General features: G+C 28.1%; 3 protein-coding genes and 1 non-coding gene across 5 annotated transcripts; 2 read left to right on the forward strand and 2 right to left on the reverse strand.

The window, feature by feature from the left end:
* Positions 1-1,828: 1,828 nt before the first annotated feature.
* On the reverse strand, positions 1,829-10,211 carry LOC101498835 (protein PIN-LIKES 3-like). Its single transcript, XM_004515322.4, has 10 exons — positions 9,815-10,211; positions 8,571-8,650; positions 6,096-6,220; positions 5,189-5,310; positions 4,861-5,091; positions 4,360-4,452; positions 4,079-4,179; positions 2,761-2,813; positions 2,453-2,638; positions 1,829-2,168 (listed from the first exon to the last, which is right to left on the reverse strand). Exons 1-10 carry the CDS (start codon positions 9,947-9,949, stop codon positions 2,044-2,046), a joined length of 1,251 nt encoding a protein of 416 aa, XP_004515379.2. The 5' UTR covers positions 9,950-10,211; the 3' UTR covers positions 1,829-2,043.
* Positions 10,212-11,226: 1,015 nt separating this feature from the next.
* On the forward strand, positions 11,227-11,297 carry TRNAG-GCC (transfer RNA glycine (anticodon GCC)). The gene has a single exon. It is a non-coding gene; the product is annotated as a tRNA-Gly (tRNA).
* A 290-nt stretch (positions 11,298-11,587) lies between these two features.
* LOC101493080 (uncharacterized) lies at positions 11,588-13,242 on the forward strand. Its single transcript, XM_004515309.4, has 4 exons — positions 11,588-11,744; positions 11,897-12,014; positions 12,718-12,778; positions 12,872-13,242. Exons 1-4 carry the CDS (start codon positions 11,711-11,713, stop codon positions 13,160-13,162), a joined length of 504 nt encoding a protein of 167 aa, XP_004515366.1. The 5' UTR covers positions 11,588-11,710; the 3' UTR covers positions 13,163-13,242.
* A 303-nt stretch (positions 13,243-13,545) lies between these two features.
* Positions 13,546-18,302, reverse strand: LOC101493407 (uncharacterized). 2 transcript variants are annotated; one of them, XM_004515310.4, is made up of 7 exons: positions 18,063-18,302; positions 16,831-17,237; positions 16,322-16,632; positions 16,185-16,235; positions 15,508-15,765; positions 15,345-15,412; positions 13,546-14,017 (listed from the first exon to the last, which is right to left on the reverse strand). In XM_004515310.4, exons 2-7 carry the CDS (start codon positions 17,217-17,219, stop codon positions 13,784-13,786), a joined length of 1,311 nt encoding a protein of 436 aa, XP_004515367.1. In that variant the 5' UTR covers positions 17,220-17,237; positions 18,063-18,302; the 3' UTR covers positions 13,546-13,783. The 2 variants fall into 2 exon arrangements, with proteins under 2 accessions (XP_004515367.1, XP_012567235.1); XM_012711781.3 differs by having other exon boundaries at positions 13,546-14,041.
* Positions 18,303-21,188: the final 2,886 nt, after the last annotated feature.

The following is a 21,188-nucleotide window of genomic DNA, read 5'->3' on the forward strand; positions in this document are numbered from 1 at the left end:
CGCATTTATTTGTTATCTAGATGTTCAATCCTAGTCGTGAAAGGAAGTTGTTATTGGATCACCTACATTTTTCAACACTCCAGTTGTTCTATCCTGAACTTTGGGGAGTTGAGATCTTACATGGAGATATGGTCAAATTAGTCCTTGTAAGGCTTGATCTATTCTATTCTCACCCCTCGAGATAACTTTTAGGATTGAGTTAAAACCTATTGAAAATTTCTAAGATGGTATCCTAATAATAGTGATAAAAGTCTATCCTAAAACTATAATTGAACCATATATGATGTTGAGAGTTCCACAGTGGATAAAGATTTGGCCTAAATAGTAGTTATTTAGTGGAATGCATTTTTTACCCTACAAGCCAACATTGAGGGATTGAATTAGCATAAACTCACTAGGTTAAGCATAAAAAGCTTCTGTAAATTGTTTTCAAAGTGTTCGGTAATGGGTAACAATTTGATCTAAATTTTTACTTTACACAAGCTCACTAAACCATGTTCCATCCACAACTATCCTTACAAGTTCCACCCACCAAGCATTATTAAAAATATAGACAAAAAATCAGAACAATAAGCTGGATAAAAGTCTGGTGGCATCTTTTAAAAAGAAGTGTTGGACCAAAGACGTAAGCCCCGTTCTGTTAAGTCAAATTATGATGACCATGTGAATGACTGTAACAATTGGCCAATTTTCTCCAGCGGAACTGGCACAGGCTCCACACATGTCTCAGCCCTCACACCTAGATGTGAACCAAGCTCCAGCTTAGAAGATTAACCTGTTTCCAGGCCTACATTTCTGCAGACTGGGCCCGGGGACTTTCCTGAGCCCTGCATTGCAAAGGCCCATCCACATCGTCTTGATCCATTTATGTTGGTCTCGGTCTGTCGCCGTTATAAACACCATTAGAGAATTTGATACTAACGATGTGTGACTAGAAAAATCCAAAATAGGTAGGTAATATTCCTGAAAATTCTGGAAAGAGTATGTTTGGTTAAGGTGATCAGTTTAGACGTTGGTACAAAATAGGTACGTAATTTTCCTGAGAATTCTGAAAATACCTTTTACAAGAACGATTAAAACGAAGGCCATTAGCCAATAACCCATAAGAAAATTTGAAGAAGACGGCGAAACAACCTGTGCAGCTTTTATGGCTAATAACGCGTTGTAATGAAAGTAAAGTTAATGAAGTCGAAAAGGTTTGTAACGACTTCTTTTTTCAAGAATAAAAGCTAAAACTAACCAATACTTGTAAGATAACTCTAAGATATTCTTCAAATCAGTCCTCATCGTTACGGAAAAATTGATTTCATCAATGCTAAACACTTCAGATTTTAGTGAAGTAATTATAATTTTCCAATTCAATTGAGCTTGATCTTTAATATCTCTTTAAAAACTTTCACTAGATACCTCTTCTCTCACAACTGTTTATTACTCTTTTTTTTTTTATTGGTGAATCTCTCTTTCTCATATCATTACCGAAAGGTAAATTTAAAAGTATATTATAATTTTTATAATGTCAACAAATTTTTTTTTGGTTTGTAGAAAAAAATAATAAATGCTACCGTAAACTCATACACAACTGCGAGATTTCAAAATCGAACTCAAAAAAGACATTCAATTTAACAATATTATCATTTACTAATTAAGTTATGATTTAAAGATAATTAATAAAATTAACTGTATTACTTAATATTTGTGTCATTTGCTAATGTACTTATATTGCAGGGAGTATTAGTTTTTCAAATTTACCCTTCATAAAATTTATTGTTTACTTATTTGTTAAAAAAGAGATAAAATACAATTAGGAGTATTTTGAAAAAATAATAAATTATGTATTATTGATATTGAGATTAGCAATCCTTAGTATTTATGAAAACAATGCACACTTTCTATGTTGTGCAAATATTGTAACTCTTCTACTTCAGTGCTAATTTAGCTAAACTATAGTTTGTTTTTTTTTTGTGGCTCTCCAGGCACAGTGCCTTAACAGTGAGGCATGAGTGAATCACAAAAAATTAAATGCAAGAGAATATATTTAATTATTTATAGTACAAGCCACATGAAGACTGTGCACCAAAGTGTAAGCAAAATTGGAGCTGAGGCATAGGTTGCAAACATGATAACAGAGCATTCACTTTTACCAACTCCAAACAATTGAGTCATTGTACCTGACACATTCATTCATAAAATAAGTACCTTTCCAACAAAAGTAATTTATATGTTAAGCAATTCCATTCATTTTAGTATGAATGAATAAATGCATTCTCATATTTATTTTTTAAAAAGTCAATATGATCAAAACTACTAACATAGTATTTGAGTTTCATTTAAAGGTGTTATTAGTACTATTACACACTATATGTTAATTTTTTTATACATAGAAATAATTTGAAAAATACATGAGAAAACAAGTACTAATAATAATTTTGAAGTATGATAAAAAAAAACTTACTGACGGATACAGCTGGAGGAACAGCATAGTGAAGAAGTAAAACAAAATGATATAATGGATCAGAGCTTATCAAGTTGAAATGAATTGCACCTTTCACAATTCCTATACCTATTGATGGCAATGCAACATACATAACCAAAATAATGCCAACAACAAGTGGAACCATTTTTCCTATTCCCTTTAAACCTGAAAAAAAAAATATCATTCCATCACATTATTCATTTTCAATTTAACAACTAAATTGAACTTAAATCCAAGAGATCAAAGACAGGGTGGAAAAAAATCACTATTAATAATTGATTAATTACCCTTAAGAAGATTTGCCCCAACTATTAAGATCATTGTTGGAATGCATGCATCCCTAAACATCAAGAAAAGGGTAAAAGTAAATAATATAAAAAAAATTATTTTAATCAATAAATATTATAGTGCAAAAATATCACATGATTGTAGAGACATCTTAACTATATTGACACATTAAGACAATCATTTATCATTTGCACCAAATTAAAAACTCATTCAAATAAAAAAAAGAAAGAGAAATTAGAAAAACAATTGACGGACTAGATCAAAATCCAAAGTAAAACAGTAAATACCATAAACAACATCTATCTTATTAAAAGTCTTACCAAGAAAACCCTAAAATATAAAACTTTGGTAATGGAAAAAATAGTGCAAAGAAAACAAAATAGGTTTAATTGCAATTTTATTCTCTATTTTCACAAATTCTTAGAATTAGTCATCCTATTTTAAAATCCGACAATTTTGATCTCTCTAAGATTTTTGAACTAAAAAAATAACGATGTGACATATTATAAATAATATGGTATATACTTTTATGATATAGAATTGTCTAGATGTATTAATTAAATTACAAAAATGAATAATTTTTGAAGTTAAAATGGAAGTTTTTAAAGGGTTGTATTATAATTTTATGATTGTAGATCATTTCATGTCACCATATCCTATATGACGTAATTTAAAATACGTCACATTGTTATTTTTTAGTTTAAAAAATTATAATTGTGACCAAAATTATCGAATTTTAAACTAGAGAAATGAAATTCGTAAATTGAGACAATAGGTGAGTTAAAATTACAAATAAGCAAAAAAAAAAAAAATACTAATTCCTTGAAAAATAATGAAAAAACTTTAACACAGTTCAAATACATATTTAATTAGGCGTCTTTGGTTTCCGGTCAATGAACATAACAAGGTTTCAACAAACTCATTAGATATTTACCGACTATAATTAACTTTAATTTTGAACATCGTTAATCATGATTTTTAGATGTATATTTAAAAACAAATTGTAGTTAATAGATAACATGTATTTTTGAACACCTAAAAATCATATAAATTTGAACATAAATTGAATAGTTAAAAATGTATCATAAATATTTGAACACTTGAAAATTGTAATTGATAAAATACAAATATACAATTAGTTATATTCAATTGATAATTAATGAATTAAGATATTTTATTATATTGATTAACTATACGCTTAACATAATTAATAAGTTATTTGAATTGTGTTAACTCTTCGAAATGTAATTGGATTTGTTGTCAAAATTAAGTTTCGAAATAATATATTAACCAAAGCAGGTGATAGAGAATGGTCACCCCAGCATAGCTACAGAGGTATGAAGCATATGAAGAGGAGCACTTTCACCAATTAGAACTTTTCTTAATTGAGGAACTATACCAATTATCACACCAACGACCTGCATGAATCAACATTCTTAAATCAAGATAACAATGTCTCTCTTAATTTTTTTTTTTCATAGTTAATAATAATAATAATAATAATAATAATAATAATAATAATAATAATAATAATAATAATAATAATAATAATAATAATAATAATAATAATAATAATAATAATAAAATTACGGACATACCACTCCCCACAATGCAGGTGCAAATAGTGCTTTCAAGTTGTTCCTGTCAGTAAAATTTTTCAGATGTTTCATAATGTTTGACTTTTCTTGTACCTGTGAAACACTTGAAAATATAAGACATCATTTCTATTAAATTAAGCCATATTTTATTCAATTCATTATTTAATCCGTTTTCCTTTTCTCCCACTACACACTTATATGTTAAGAAACTATATATTTCTACAATACAATAACCTTTTATATTATAACAACGGTATCAAATAGATATAGTTTTATTTTATTTTATTTTAAATTTGTGTATAAATACGATCTTACAAATTTTATATAAATAAGACTACAATCTAGATTATAATAATATCTATGAACCAAATCACGAGAACTTTATCCCACTCATTTTGATACCATTTATGAGTTTTAAATTTACTCAACACTTTACGTAAATTATTTCTACAAAACAAGAATCTTAACATAAAAGTGTTATATATTAGAAAATGCAACAACCTTTTCTTGTCCATCGACTACTTTACATTCTATTTCAAGATGATCAATGCAATCACTAGGAAGTGATTTTTCCTCAATTGAGCTCAATGCTTTTTTGGAACATTTTGAAATGTTTTCTAGAATACCAATTTCATTATTTTTTGTGGATTCATCAAATTTGACTACACTGGGCTTAAGTGAATATATGCGAAGAAAGTTGTACACAATAGACCAACAACAAATGTGTCCTACCTACAAAACAAGAAACACAATGATAAAAAAAAAATTAATAATTAAAAAAATCTCAAATCTACTATATAATACACATACATAAAAAATAGTGTCATACTGCAGATGTTAGAGAAGTAAATGCTAGTGCATTACGAGTGCAAACATCCACATTTCCAAAAAGATGACTTCCTTCTATACAAATAGTTGGAACTATGATCAGAGGCAAAGTGCCAATATTTCCTGCATATATTAATCAATTGTCAAATTATCATAGACATGTTATATATTGGACAGGTTTTTTTTTCTTTAAAAATAATTAGAAAAGGAAAAAAATTATTTATTAAAATTATGTTAATGGTCATTTTATAATTATTTTTGAAGAAATTTAAACTCGATAATTTAAAATTATAATGTTATATCTTATTAATTAGTGAACTAACACTTCAAATATTGAAATGGTTTGTTTGTGTATTATGAAAAATTCACTAATTTTTAGAGATTGTTCATAAAACAAAATTTCACTTGTATTTGTTTGCAATTATAAAAGTTTCTTTTTTGAGGAATTTTTTTTATCCATGAGAAAAGCCTGGGTACCAATACCATAAAGTGAAAATAAATACAAAATTTTTAAATTACTTAAAAGTTAAATAATTATGGTAATATTTTTTATTTATTTTAAGACAAAAATAAATAAATAAATAAACGACAGAGATTCAAATAATTAATTATTGAACACAATATCCAATAATTTTAACACTCTCTTTCATATTTATCACATTGATTATTGTAATGAAGATCATTCATCACAAAATACTAAAATCATTCTAATAATTACGTTTTAGATGTTTTTGAATTATGATTATTTTTAAAAATGATTATTTAAAAAGCTGATTTCTTAAATACAATAATCTTAAAAAAGTGGTTAATTGTTTTTTATTCAAATCTATTGATATTTACTAATAGATAATTGAATTGGTTAAAAAAATAAATCATTGAAGAAGAAGAAAAAATGTAAATAAACCTGCCTGCAGCACAACAACCCATCACAAGGCCATGAAGATGACGAGGAACTCTAATTGTTTTATTAAGAAACCATGCAAGAGTTGACCCAATAATATATCTTAGAAGAATGTTTAATGGCAAGAACCACCTAAATGGATAAATGAATGGAAACAATTAAAGTTGGCTTCCACAAAAAAAAAAAATTCAACATCATTCTACAATATCTCATTTATGTTCTATAACGTCTCTCTTAATTTTTTTCTTCTTCATCTTTTTTTTTTTTTTTATTAAAAAAAGTGATTCTTATATAATTTTAGTTTTTTTTTTCTTTACTTTTTGTGAGATCGGCGACAGTGTACGACATTGTGTATCTAGTGTATCTATTGTGTTGGTGAGACGTTTTTTCTATTTCTCATTTGTACAATGTTTGTAGTTCATGTAAATTAGCATATCAGTTCGATTAATTACATATTCAGTTAATGACTTAATTGTCAATACTACATAGGCATAGTAATCCGATTACTTTGACTAGATCAAAATATTTGTAGTCGTTTTATCATTATATACTATTAATTTGAATTCTGCAAGTTTATTATTAACAGATTCATCTTTTTTAATTTTTAGCAGATTTGAATTTGTATTAACTTCAATGTACTATATCAATTTGAATGATAAATATATTTTTTTTAAATTATTCTTTCTAATCAACTCCTGCTTTCCTTATATTCTTTCTCATTTTACTCTCATTTTTTTATTGGAGAAAAATTTATGCACTTAGAGATGACAATAGAACACACACTCACAACTACCCACCTTAACCCGTATCAATGCGGAAATCGCTTTAATTGAATGCAGGTGGGAATTTTTTCTGAAAATAAAACTATAGGAGAAGTTTGGGAGAGTTAATATTCACCCCGCATCCGCCTTCGAACTCGATCAGCTAATAAAATTATTTCCATTTTTTATTTTTATATATATGATTTAAATATTTTTTTAATTTTATTATTGTACAATAATAATAATAATTATTATTATTCTATTATATTAATTACAAAAAATATCATTTTTAAATTTATTATTTTATATATATCAATTGGTGCATATGCGGGGCATGGAAAGCTAAACCCAATGAGGGTAAAAACGACAACGACGCTTAAATTTCAAACCCAATAGACACAATCTATGATCATTGCCATGTCTACGTACATAGACACAATCTAACTCCAAATTAAATAGAATAATAGATGTTTGCATGCTGATCCAATGTGTATTTAGGTTTAAAATAAATTTTGAAATGAGTCCTTTTAAAATTATTATAATAAAATGAGAGACTTTTTCTAATAGATGAAACCCCTATTTTTAAAACAAAAATCCATAATAAGATACAAAATTTATTTTTATGCATATGTGGCTAAAAGCATCTTCGTTATTGAGTAACTAAATGAACTGTTTAACTAATTTTTTGTGAGTTTCAAAATTTCATATTTATCATTATAAAGTTGATTTAATGATTGAAGTAGAAGAATTAAGAAATAAAGTGATAAAAAAATATTAAAAATATTAATAAAAACTAACAATATTTATATTATTAATTAGACTTAATTGCAGTTTTGGTTATCTTATTTTAGCTGAATCGTAAAAGTAGCTCCCCGTTTTGTTTCTCCCCAGTTTTGGTCCTCAAACAGAATTTTAATCCAAAACTTGATGAAATTTTATTTTATTTTTGTCCATACTACACCATTCATGATCATAGATTTCATGTACAATTATTGCAAATGATAACTTGAGGCATAGTGTGACTTAAATAAATAAATAAATAAATGAAATTTCATCAAGTTTTGGACTAAAATTATGTTTGAGGGACCAAAACTGAGGAGAAATAAAATGAGGGGACTACTTTCGCGATTCAACTAAAATAGGGGACCAAAAATACAATTAAGCCTATTAATTATTAACATTTAGTCGTTGTAAATAAATAAATAAATAACCTCGCATATTTATATTATTTTATCTTCATAAAATAATACAAATTCATTGTTTTATGTTTAATCAACCAATTTGTGCGATTGCTTATATAAGCGACATCCCTTAATTTCTAAGCTCTCTTTATTGCCATCTGGACTTGCTCCAATGGTTGTTATCAATAAAAAAATTTATATTAATAACTATTCATTCTATAAAATATGTCATGATCATTAAGAAGATATATTTAGAGTTCACCAACAAAAAGAAGAGAAAATACACCAAAATTAATTACAAATAATTCCTAGATAAGTCAAGAAATTCGAATTCTAAATATATCTAATAATAAAAGACTATGATATTAACTTAATCAAATGAAGAATAGGTCCATGTACTTTATGTTTGACCAAAAACTAAATTAATTCCTTTGTTTTCTTATTTGTAAGAGATCTATTAAAGACTCTCCATTGAAGATGTTAATAAGTAGGAAAGAAAAATGCATGAAATTGAAAAATGAGTAAATAGTACAAACTTACAACATAACCAAGCTCCCCAAAGTTATACTGTTTGCCAGGAGGCTATAAAGAAGAGCTGGAGTGAAGACAAAATATACGATCTGTGCAATAAAAATAAATAATCATATTTTCCCAAATTTCTTATAATCGATTTTCTATCCAAATTATTTTGTTTATAAATAGGAGGTAGTTTGAAAGAAAAATATTATAATATGTGAGAAATAATCAATTATGATAATGATTTAGAGAGAATTATTAACAAGGCAATCATTTTAACATACTTTAGAACACTTTCTTTTATAACTTAATCATTTTTCTAAAAAAAAACATCCCATTTTTTTTATCAATATTGCAAACTATGTCGATTTTTTAAATAATAATAATGTACTAACTTTGTAAAGAGTATGTTTGAAAGTGCATCAACAAAACAGTATTTTTAGTATATTTTAGGCTTAATTACACTTTTGGTCCTCTTATTTGAGCTGAATCGCGAAAGTAGTCCTTCTATTTTGTTTTTCTCTAGTTTTGGTCCTCAAACAAAATTTTGGTCCAAAACTTGATAAAATTTCATTTTTTTAAAGCCATATTAAATTATTTATGATCATAGATTTCAGGTATAATTGTTACAAATGAGATCTTGAGCCATGATGTGACTTAAATAAATACAAAAAAGATGAAATTTCATCAAGTTTTGGACTAAAATTCTATTTGGGGGACCAAAACTGGGGAGAATCAAAAGGGGGGACTACTTTCACGATTCAGCTAAAATAAGAGAACAAAAACTGCAATTAAGTCTATATTTTATCAATAGACATTTTTTTATTGATTATCTGTTTAAAATAATAGGCTAAATTACATATGTGGTCCCTTAACTTAATTTCAGGCAACGTTTTAGTCCTTTATTTTTTTTCCCGATTTAGTCCTTTATTCCTAAAAATATCAAATAAAGTATGAAAATATGAGTTTATTTGAAGATTTGCATTACGAATTTGATGAAATTTGTATTATATTGAAGAATATAATTAATTTTATGAGTTTTGATTGAATTTTTTTTTGAATTTTTGTATAAAAAAGGATATCATTGTTGAAATTTTAAAACATAAAATATCAAATTGTCACTTAAAATTAAAATAAAGGACTAAGTCGGAAAAAAAAAATAAATGACTAAAACGTTACCTGAAATTAAGTTAAGAGACCACGAATGTAATTTAGCCAAAATAATATATTACTCAGTTAAACAATATAAGAAAGCAATGAAAACTTACAATATTGAGGTGCTTCTTGGCATTCTTTCGCAGTATACCAATGCTTTGAAGTGCAAGGATTGCACCAAGAGCAGCAATGATAAAAATGTTCAAAAGTGGGGCTAATGCAACTAAGAAAAGCTTCATGAACTCCATATTTGATCTATTTTCTATTATAAAAATAAAATTATCTTTCTTTAAACCACTTCAAATCAAGTTCTAATCCTAATATTTATATGAAATAATTTCAGCTTTGAAACAAATACCAAATGAATATAATGAAAATGATTTTTGATATTTTTGTTTTGAAGTTTGACAAGATGCTAATACTTATTATGTCAACAACCAATTGGAACTGGAATACAATGGCTGTAGAGTGATGAAATTGGCCATTTTAATTTTTTAAAGTACTTCTGAAAAGCTTGAAGAAAATAAACAAAAAAGAAAATGTAATTTTATTGTTTCCTTATAAATTAACGATAATAAAAAAAATCATTATAAATAAATTATTACTATTTTCATAACTTTAGCAAAAACCCTTATTATTATAACCACTTATCATTTTAGAGTCATCTAAAGCCAGTTTTTTTTTAAATAGAATATAACATTGTTCTGGCTTTTCAGTTATATGAACTCTACAACACTTCTAATTACTAATTTGTTCTACAATAATTCAATTATTTGATGGTTTTAAATAAATTAAAAAGATATAATAAATAAATTAAGGAGAATAATGATTTTACTAAATATTTTTATCAATTATTTATATATTTTTATTATCATAAATACAAAAATGAGATAAACACGAGTGATTGCATATGTAATTTTGCTTATGTAACTTGTACATATATCTCTCTGCAAGTTTTTTGTTTTCCATAATTTTTAGACAAAACAATGTTGTGAAACAAATGAATTATTAGTGTTGCATTGACGGTAGTTGACTACAAAAATCATGACCCTACTCAATTTAATGAGAATTTTTACCGTATATTCGACAATTTGACATGTACAAATATATTTTGTTTTTAAAAGTAATACTCAAATTATTTATAAAACATATCAGCAAAATTAAATTAAATTTTTTCTAAATTTTTATTATTCAAAATAATAAATATTAAATATTTTTGTATAATAAAATGTAAAAAATTAATATAATACTTATAAAAAATAAAGTTTTTTTTAATGGAACGATGAAAAATACAAAAACTAACAAATAGTTATTTTTTAATAAAATAATAATTTGTGTTTTCTTTTTTATGTTGCCCCGACCAAAGTAATTTTAAGATACTAAAAAGTAGGATCCAAAGGGTGCTGATCAATCTAAAGTGATGGAAGGATAGAAATAACGTGATGAATATAAATAATTAGTTGTCGGAATAATCAATTATTGGATGTCAACAAATATGAAACGTTTCTTATTATTTATAAAACAAGCACCAGTGGTCTAGTGGTAGAATAGTACCCTGCCACGGTACAGACCCGGGTTCGATTCCCGGCTGGTGCATTTTTTTTAAAATTTCTATACTACAAAAAAACTGAATGATTTATTATTTGATTTATAAAATGAACATCAATAAAAAGTAAAAAATCATATAAAATTTTGTTTGATATGATAAAATTTGGATGTTAAGATCTGAAAAGATCAAGAACTTTATAGAAAAAAAACAATACAGAAGTTGAAGCTTATATTTTATATGGAATATTTTAGCCACACAATCAGGTTCCAAGCCAAGAATCTAACATAAAAAAAGAAATATAACTTAAATCTTGAACAAGAATACCTTACTTTCACCAAAGAAACAGATATACTCACTTCCTAGGCCCACATTTAATGTTGAAATATACAAATATAAACATTGGTTTTATGATAGTTGGTACAATCTTTTGTGGTCAATCGTTCACAAATACATAAACATCATGGGGATGGTCATGAGTTACATGGGTGGAACAGGTCTCACATTCTTTTTATTTTCTACCTTTAATTGCACTATTATTTTATTGCTAAGTTTTGTTTTAATTTGTTTGTTTATTATAATAATAATATTTATTTTTTCTTAAATTGATGGATTAATTTGATTTGCACTATAATGTGTCATATCTTAGGTGAAGGAATAGCATCCCAAACTTTAACACTAGTATCAGGAGCACTCTATGATCAATTTATGAAGAAAGAAATCAAAAGCTTTGATGCTTTTCACACTGCCGTTCTTGATATCTTCATGTAAGTATGCCATTTGATTTTAATGGAAATTTTAATAATTGTACTTGTCAAAAGAAAAGGACAAAATAGGGAAACAATTTATTTTTATCTAGTTCATGAAAATAAATTTTCAAGAAAAATTATTTTTAAAAGATCCATCTAAAATACTGTCATGGAAAATTAAGGATTAATTTAATTAACTGTAAAATTAATTTCAATTAATTTCCTTCCTTATTCTTACTATGTTCATTGATATTTGAAATAGAGAAAACATCCCATTTTTTTACTCTCAAAATTAAGAATGAAGACAATAATATTCAATAAGTTAATTAGCAAAGTTCAATACCTAAAAACACGTACCTTTTTGTCATCCATATCCCTTTACCACTTTTTACATGATTATCATTTATCATGAAATGTTATTTTTATCATTTATCATGAAATATTATTTTTACTAAATTTATTATGAAAAGTATAATTGAATTGCCTTATTTTTTAAAATATAAACAAAATTGGGGAAGGGAGAAATTATCAATAATTAATGGCAATTTTATAAATGTCTTTATAGAAATTCGAATTCCATTTCTTAAAATTAAAAAGTAAAACTCTTATCGCTAAATTGATACCCTTAAATATATGCAACAAATTTAATAAATAAATTTCCAAGTACCACCATTTGATATAAGTTTTGCTGATTGTTTCTAACAATTATTTTTTTTCATAGCACTATCAATATGGCCTTGCCTGGTAAGCATTATGATGTACCATCAAACAAGGAAATTGAGGTCAATTAATTAACTAATCCCTTATTTTGTATATTTTTTATTTAATCTTCATGTATGTATCCCTTCTTAATTTGACATGTTTGCAACAAACAGGACTTTTTTAAACTATGGAATGAAACCAATGAAAAAAATAAGAATAAGATTTTCAGTGACTTCATGATGAAGAATGTCAATCTTAGCAAAGTAGATGATGCTATGATGATTACTGGAATAGTGGCACCTCCAGCAGCTATGATAGCTAAGAGAACAGGACAATCTGTGCCTCAGCTAAGTGTTATGAAAGCCATTCCTGATGTTATCTTTGTACCAACAGCTACAATTTTGGCTCTCATTGCTGTTAAGGTCACCAAAAGAATGGCATTCAAGAAGTTGCATCCTACTTAGATTTCCCTCTTAATGTATGAGAAGCAATATAATTTCCAATTGCTTGTGATTAATTATGCAATATTAAGTTTAATGTTTCATGCCATTCTTGTCATTTCCAATACAAATAATTGTGAGACTAGAGCAATGCACATGCGTAAACTATGAAACACGGATACTAACACACACCGGACACGACACTGACACGTTGACACTGATATTAATTTGAGAAAATGAACTAATTGAATATAATCAAGGTGTTGGTGTCGTGTTGGCGTCGGACACGCATATGGCAGACATTAGTACACGCCTTTGTCAGAAGTATTGGTGCTCATAAATCAATATTTAAAAATATGCAAATAAAATTTGAATGAGCAAAACCATTATTTGGAAACATGTCAAAGGAAAAAAAAGGTATAGCGTAATCATTGCAACAAGAAATAGTATTCGATGTGAACATGCTACCATATATTAACATCATGTACAACTGAATTAGAGCATTGAACATAAACCAGTATTTACACATTGTACATGATGTTAATAAACAAGCATTTACACATTCCCACAGAAGAAGTTTCAAAATTGTTAGCAGAATTATCAGTTCCTTAAGCTGTTTTGAACAAAATTCTAATCAGATTCACTTTAACCAAATATCCTTGACCTCTTTGAACTAGATTTCTTCTTTCCTTTCCTTTTGTTCCTAGAGATATTTGACTTAGATGTAGAAGGCATGTTGACATTATGCACAGCATTCTCAGTGGAGTAAGGTTCTGAAACTTGAATCTCGGAAATCGCTTTATTCTCTGCAATCTCCTTGGTTTTCTTTACAAGTTCATATCCAGCATTTTCTAATTCTTGCAATTCTTCCTTGGCTACCTGATATTTTGATAGATCCTCATCCTTGGTCATGCATATACAGGCCAATACAAATTCACAATGTATGCTTGTAAATTATATACAACAAAAATATATCACAACAACAGTACCATCATGGATATTCATTTGGAAAGAAATTGTGTTAAGCATCTCAATGTTTTAAGACTAGTATATATTGGATACCAAAATATAATACAGAATTATCTATGACTGAATATCTGTCAATGAATTACACTTCTGGAATCGTGCCACCTACATTTATTCGCTATCTAGATGTCCAATCCTAGTCATGAAAGGAAGTTGTTATTGGGCCACCTACATTTTTCAACACTCCAGATGTTCGATCCTGAACTTTGGGGAGTTGAGATCTTACATAGAGATATGGTCAAATTAGTCCTAAGGCTTGATCATTTCTCACCCCTTGTGATAGCTTTTAGGATTGAGTTAAAACCTATTGAAAATTTCTAAGATAGTATCCTAATAATAGTGATAAAAGTCTATCCTAAAACTGTGATTGAACCATATATGATGTTGAGAGTTCCACGGTGGATAAAGATTTGGCCTAAATAGTAGTTATTTAGTGAAACGCATTTTTCACCTTACAAGCCAACATTGAGGGATTGAATTAGCCTAAACTCAAATTCTAAGAGATAGATATGTTATTTAGGGATTGAATTAGCCTAAACTCAAATTCTAAGAGATAGATATGTTATTTAGTCACTTGAGATCTTTGTTATTGGGATATCATCTTAGAATTTGGATAGGCGTAACTTAACTCAAAAAAATAGCTTAAATGTTGAAGCTTACCCAAACCTTATAAGGGATAGTTTGGCTATATCTCTAGCTAACGTGATATCTCAAAACACCTTCAAACGACTAGAATGGACATCTGGGGCGTAGACAAATGCAAGTGGCTCAATAACATATATCTCACTAGGTTAAGCATAAAAAGCTTCTGTAAATTCTTTTCAAAGTGTTCGGTAATGGGTAACAATTTGATCTAAATTTTTACTTTACACAAGCTCACTAAACCATGTTCCATCCTCAACTATCCTTACAAGTTTCATCCACCAAGCATTATTAAAAATATAGACAAAAAATCAGAACAATAAGCTGGATAAAAGGTGGCATCTTAATATTTTAAACAACTTCCTTCAGGGATGACTTAACAGACCAAATTAAATGGTACTGGCAATTGCAGAAACCACAAGCACAATGCATGAAGTGGAAAACTAATAGGTATACCAAATATCAAGCATACAAACTTAACCTGTTCACAACTATAAAACTTAAAATTATATAGAAAGCTTTGGTATAGTAAGCTTACATCATCCAATGGATCGTCAAGTTTGGGACTATCAGCGGATTTAATAAGGGGAATAATCCCTGCATCACCTGATGATGCATTTCCAGCAATAAGTAAATCTCCAATTAGAAACTCAGATAGATAAGAAATGAGTTTAAACTAACTGAAAATGTGTTTTTGTTACCGGAAAAAGGAGCAGGTTTTATATCAGAATGACAAAGTCCATCAGATGGCCCAGGTATGCTCGATTGGTTTGCAAAACAAAACCTTCCTTGATTTTCCTTAATCATCATGTCATATCTATTTTTCAATTTTTGAACTCGAGTCTGTGTAGCTTCAATCTCTTGAATGATCTCATACCAGGATTTATCATTATCATCGATATCTATAGAAGACCCTAAATCATTTAACTTGAACTCCACCGCATTTCCACTGTCACCACCTGAAGTCATTAAAACACGATGAAGAATCAGAAATCAAGACCTCTCATGTAAACAAATTAATCTGCTATACAACAGTTTTATAGCCGCTATTTTACAATATTTTGTACTAAATAGCATATCACGAACATTAACAATTTGTTCAAATTTCACTATGTTATAATGCTACAGTGCTTTGCTCAAATTCTGCTATACAACAGTTTTATAGCCGCTATTTGACAATATTTTGTACTAAATAGTATATCACGAACATTAACAATTTGTTCAAATTTTACTATATTATAATGCTATAGTGCTTTTATAGCCGCTATTTAACAACATTGGTCATATACTTGAGACATGAAAATCCAGAGGAAAATTGTGTATCTGATTTTTTGTACTTGTTTCATTAAACAGCATCACATACATATCTGCTACTAACCTATGGCAGCTGCATGACAATCTCTCAAATCAACATTACAATCTGCTTTCTCTGGAAAATGGCAAAAGTGTGAGAGAAATTTTTTAAAGGAAAGACAAAAAATATTAAACGCAAAAATAAATACAGAAATGGAATACCATAATAGGAGAATAAAGTGTGGTTAGACATGTATGATGCTAAATCACAATTCTCTTCAACTCTTTTTCTGTTTTTCCTCTTCATAATTTTAGTTTTGTGCATCCGACCCGAAATAGGTACTGATTTGATGTCAGAGCTGTCTAATGTTAAGTGTGCATAATCAACCTGCTTTGTATAATTGAGTGCCTCAAGCTCTTTATAATATTTGTGTGCTTGAGACTCAAGTAGTTTCATTTGCAACTCAAGCCATTTACAGCGCCACATAGTAGGTCTTATGAACCTCCTCCAATGATCTGTTGTCCTTCTCTTTCTGAATAGTTAATAGAGGAAATTTTAAAACATATGAAGTATTGAAATTCAAAACAAAGACATTGTAAATTGAACCCATCATTGGCTTCTATGTACATATAGAAGGATTTAGTATCAACTACTTATTTTTTCTTTCATTATGCATTCATGCTTCTCATAAACATGGAAAGAAGAATAGATGCATGGAAAAACTCCATACCTTGGTCGAAATAATTCTTCATGCCAATCATCACACATTGATGAAGATGCACTGTCAGCAAACATTTTCGATTCAACTTCTAGATCACAGAAGGAAGCAGCTACAGCATTCTCTGAGCCTGATCCCGTATCGCCAAAGGAGCTGGAACTCTCAGTGACATCGTCGAGGGAATCTTTCTCTTCCAAAGCTTTGCCAGAATTTTTACACTCGGTGATATTAACTACTTCATCATTATTTCCATTGCACAGAGAAGTTTGTTCAATCGTGATCCTATCCCTGCCATAAACATCACCCCCACCGTTTTGCACCTGCTCAAGTACCTTTTCGCCCGAAAATGCAGGGTCATTTATATTTTCCCATTCACTCTCTAGCTCCAAGTCCGGCCACATTTTCAAAAGTCAAGCAACCTTCAGTGCTCAGAGATCATGCAAAAACCACAATATCATCATTAAAAACATATGAATCACAAGCTTACCAAAGAACAAGAGTAAAGAACAAATTGCAAAGCTTCAACTTATTACATTATTTTACTATTATCAAGGAAAATACATAACTAAAACTACTACACTCTTCATCACGAACCATTGTAAACAACATTAACATCTTGAGGGGTTGTCTGGTCACTCATGAGTCATGACCAATATGCATACTATTGTACCAAATAATTTGTTGAACACGATAACCATAGCCACAACCCATAAAGCACAGATCTACACCAGACACGACACTGACACATTTGAAAAAATAAAACTAAATAAATGTAATCAATTTGTCGGTGTCTGACACTGCCACATATAGGACACTGAGACACACCATCAATCAGAAGTCGGTGTTTCAGAAGCCACAACACAATGCAACTCTTGATACATAAGATATCAGTAAAACATCATATAATCATGTAATCAAAAATCAGTGTTGTTAAATGAGGGCCATAGGCCGCAATGGCGCCGGATTTTTGGCTTAATGACATCAACAACACTGTCAACAATTACGTGATCAACAATTCCAAAAATTGATAAACTCAAACTCAAAAAATTGTCCCTTTTTTCCATGTAGTTAAACACAAGTTCATTAACAAACATCAATTATTTATAAATATCATCGAATTCAGGTGCATCAATGTCCAAACAAACAAAATAAAAACACTGCAAACATTACCAAAATCTCAGTTTCCTCTACTTATAATCAGAAAAATAAAAACACAAATTCAAAAAATAAATAAAAAATCTTACCCAAAAAGGAGAATATGAAGCAAGAACTTATAAAGAAGCTTAAAGGAATTGAAGAAACAATGGGTGTACGTTAAACTCGGAAACGTAAAGAGTAAAACTCCGAGTGCGAGTTCCGAATGTATTGAAGGAAGAATGAATAGTGAAGAGTGAAGAGAGAATCAAAACGAAGAAGAAGAAGAAGAAGAAGAAGAAGAAGAAAATATATATGAAGAATGATTCATTCAAAAAATGTAACAGTTTCCACCCTTTCAGTTTCGAACGACACGTTTTCACTTACCGGTTTTCTTAAACATTATTGTTATTATTAAATAATAAATGGTTTATTTTTTATAATTTTAGATGAATACATTATAAACTATTCAATTTTTTTTCTCTGATGTGAATAAATATTCAAATTCACAATCACCTCTCCAGTCAAATTTTTTTCTTTTCACAAGAGAGTCAAATCGAATTAATATGTTTAATATTTTACCAAAGTATATTATATCATGTCATGGTTTTATTTTTATAATGAATTCAAGTAATATTTAAAGTTATTTTTTAATAATTTTTATTTTTGTTTTAGAATTAAGGTCAATATCGAGAGATCTCATCACCACTTCAACAACTATCTACCACCACCTTTAATCGTCACATTTGACTATTATTATCGACCACCGTCTTCGACTATCACTACCGTCATAGTCCTCACTTTTGACTGTCATCAATCATCTACCTCTAACAACTGCCACCTCCATCTTTGACATTGCTACCATCGACCATCCACCTCTAACCATTATATCTAATCACTGACATGGTCTATTTAGTAAAAAGGGTAGGTTCGAGTTGTTTTTAAAGTCTATTTATTTAAATAGGTCAGACTCAGACTTATAAAAAAGCCTATTAGGCCTGACAGACCGGCTATATATATTTTATTATTTATTAATATTATTTATTATTATTATTATTATTATTATTATATTAATAATATTATTTCCTATTTTAAATTCTACCAATTAGACAATCACTCAGTGAGCATTCCATATTCAGCAGTTGTTCCATATTCGGTAGCCTTCAATTAGTCAATCACTCAATGGTCATTCCATATTTGTTTAAAAGGTAATAATGAGTGTGTTTGTTTCAGAATAAAAAATATATATTATTTGACGCAAAAAATTATTTTTTAGAGTTTAAAGGATGTTTGTTCCAAGTCAGGCTAGACTTTTAAAAAGATTAGGTCATGCCAGAAAAAAAAACACCTATGATAGGTCGTAGGTTAGACTTATGCCTAAAAAATAAATAAGACTCAGACCTTTCAAAACCTGGCCTGACCTATTCCCACCCCTACCGACCACCCATATCCAACCACCGCCACCACCATCGATCACCTACATCATCACCACCAACTCTACCGGTCACCCATCTCTAACAACCGCCACCATCATATTTGACCACTACTACCACTATCGACGGCTCATCTCTGACCGCCGTCGCCAATATCTCTAACACTTGCGACCATCATCTCTTACCATTATCCACCACTACAATTACCATTGATCATGCTCCGACCACCACCTTCATTATTGACGATCTTTTATTATCGATGCAACAATCTTCAATAACTGATCACTACTACAATAGTCATCTTTTACAACTAACACTTCAAATGCTATTTTAAAACTACTATATTTAAATATTTGAATTATGATGGGACACGGTAATTTTATAACTTTTTAATATTTGAATTTTTTTATAATTATTTGTACATGTGAATATGATGAGACTGTAGTAATTTAATTTAAATAAAATCAAAATTCAAATTCAACTAAGAATTGAAATTTATAAATGAAAATTAAAAAATGAAATTAAAAACTCAAACAAAAAATTTGATTTTAATTTTTAAGAATTTCGAAAAGAAAATAAAAATTACCTCGAACGGGATTTAGCTTTTAATGTCGAGTTATTCCTACCAAAAATCAAGCATGTTAACGTAATGGTCTTAGTCAAAATTAAAAAGCCAAATGGTCGTAAAGGAGGGTTAAAAGCCCAAAAAAGAATCAAAAGAAAATTAAAGAATTCAACTCAAATTCCTAAACATGCATACTCTATAAATATCATCAAAAACCAGTTATTTAAGCTCATTAGGAGACCTTCAAAACAACAAAATTTCATAAAGTAAAATTAAAACTAAAACTAATATCACTTATATTGCCTTCACACAAGATTTATTATTTTTACTACACCAAATTTTGATATATTTCTTCACAACAATAGATTGTAATGGTACCTTTGCACTTTTAATGTAAATTATGCAATAATTTGAGTTGTCAAAAAAAAAAAAAATTAAGCAATAATGTGCTTTTTTTCTTTCTTTCTAAATAATGTGCTTCTTCTATTCATGCCTATACAAAAGTTGAAATTTGACATTGGAGTTTTTTTACATCAGAAATTGGATATTATGATAAAAGACCAACATAGTAATTGTACCAATTTGTTAAACAATTTATTGTGTTTAATGTCATTGAAAAAAATAGACACTTTATTTGAAAATTAATTTAGTATTTATCGTACATTATAAATTAAGAAAATGATTCTTACTTTTTTATAGTTTCTAAAATTAAAAACTTAAAATATAGATAATGATTATTTTACAAACAATTTTTTACAACAATTTAAAAAATCATTATTTAGAAAATAAAAAACCAAATCATAATCAAACTAGTCTATGTGTTATTATTACAAAGTGAAAAAATACTATACAAATTTGAGATGATAATAAGTTAATTTATTGTACCTTTTTTCTTTGACAATGTCAGTATATTACTATACAACAAATTAAAAATAAATAAAATAATACAAGTATATTGTCGGAAAAAAATAGGTTAATTAACGTCTGCGGTTCCTTAATTTAATTTCAGTTTTAGTATTTTATCTTTTTTTTCTTTTCGATTTGATCCTTTATTTTAATTTTAAATGACAATTTGATCTTTTATGTTTTAAATGTTAACAATGTTATCGTTCTTTTTTACAAAAATTCAAAAAAAATTCATCAAATTTTCAAACAAAACCTATAAAATTAATAATTATCTTCAATATAATACAAATTTCATCAAAAACATAACTCGAATATTAAAATAAACTCATATT

Source organism: Cicer arietinum, chromosome 7 (genome assembly GCF_000331145.2).
Source record: "Cicer arietinum cultivar CDC Frontier isolate Library 1 chromosome 7, Cicar.CDCFrontier_v2.0, whole genome shotgun sequence".
Taxonomy (NCBI): Eukaryota; Viridiplantae; Streptophyta; class Magnoliopsida; order Fabales; family Fabaceae; genus Cicer; species Cicer arietinum.

Bases quoted from the DNA above. Each gene is read 5' to 3' on its own strand.
- LOC101498835 (XM_004515322.4), bottom strand. From the start codon at position 9,949: ATGGAGTTCATGAAGCTTTTCTTAGTTGCATTAGCCCCACTTTTGAAC. The intron at 5,311-6,095 runs GCAGGTTTATTT...TAATATATGCAG, and splicing joins GATGGGTTGTTGTGCTGCAG to GAAATATTGGCACTTTGCCT. The intron at 2,814-4,078 runs GTGACCATTCTC...CTTGATGTTTAG, and splicing joins ACCTCTGTAGCTATGCTGGG to GGATGCATGCATTCCAACAA.
- LOC101493080 (XM_004515309.4), top strand. From the start codon at position 11,711: ATGGGGATGGTCATGAGTTACATGGGTGGAACAG. The intron at 12,015-12,717 runs GTAAGTATGCCA...TTTTTTTCATAG, and splicing joins GCCGTTCTTGATATCTTCAT to CACTATCAATATGGCCTTGC. The intron at 12,779-12,871 runs GTCAATTAATTA...TGCAACAAACAG, and splicing joins CATCAAACAAGGAAATTGAG to GACTTTTTTAAACTATGGAA.
- LOC101493407 (XM_012711781.3), bottom strand. From the start codon at position 17,219: ATGTGGCCGGACTTGGAGCTAGAGAGTGAATGGGAAAATATAAATGAC. The intron at 16,633-16,830 runs GTATGGAGTTTT...TTAACTATTCAG, and splicing joins GAAGAATTATTTCGACCAAG to AAAGAGAAGGACAACAGATC. The intron at 14,042-15,344 runs GTAAGCTTACTA...TGCATGACCAAG, and splicing joins TTGACGATCCATTGGATGAT to GATGAGGATCTATCAAAATA.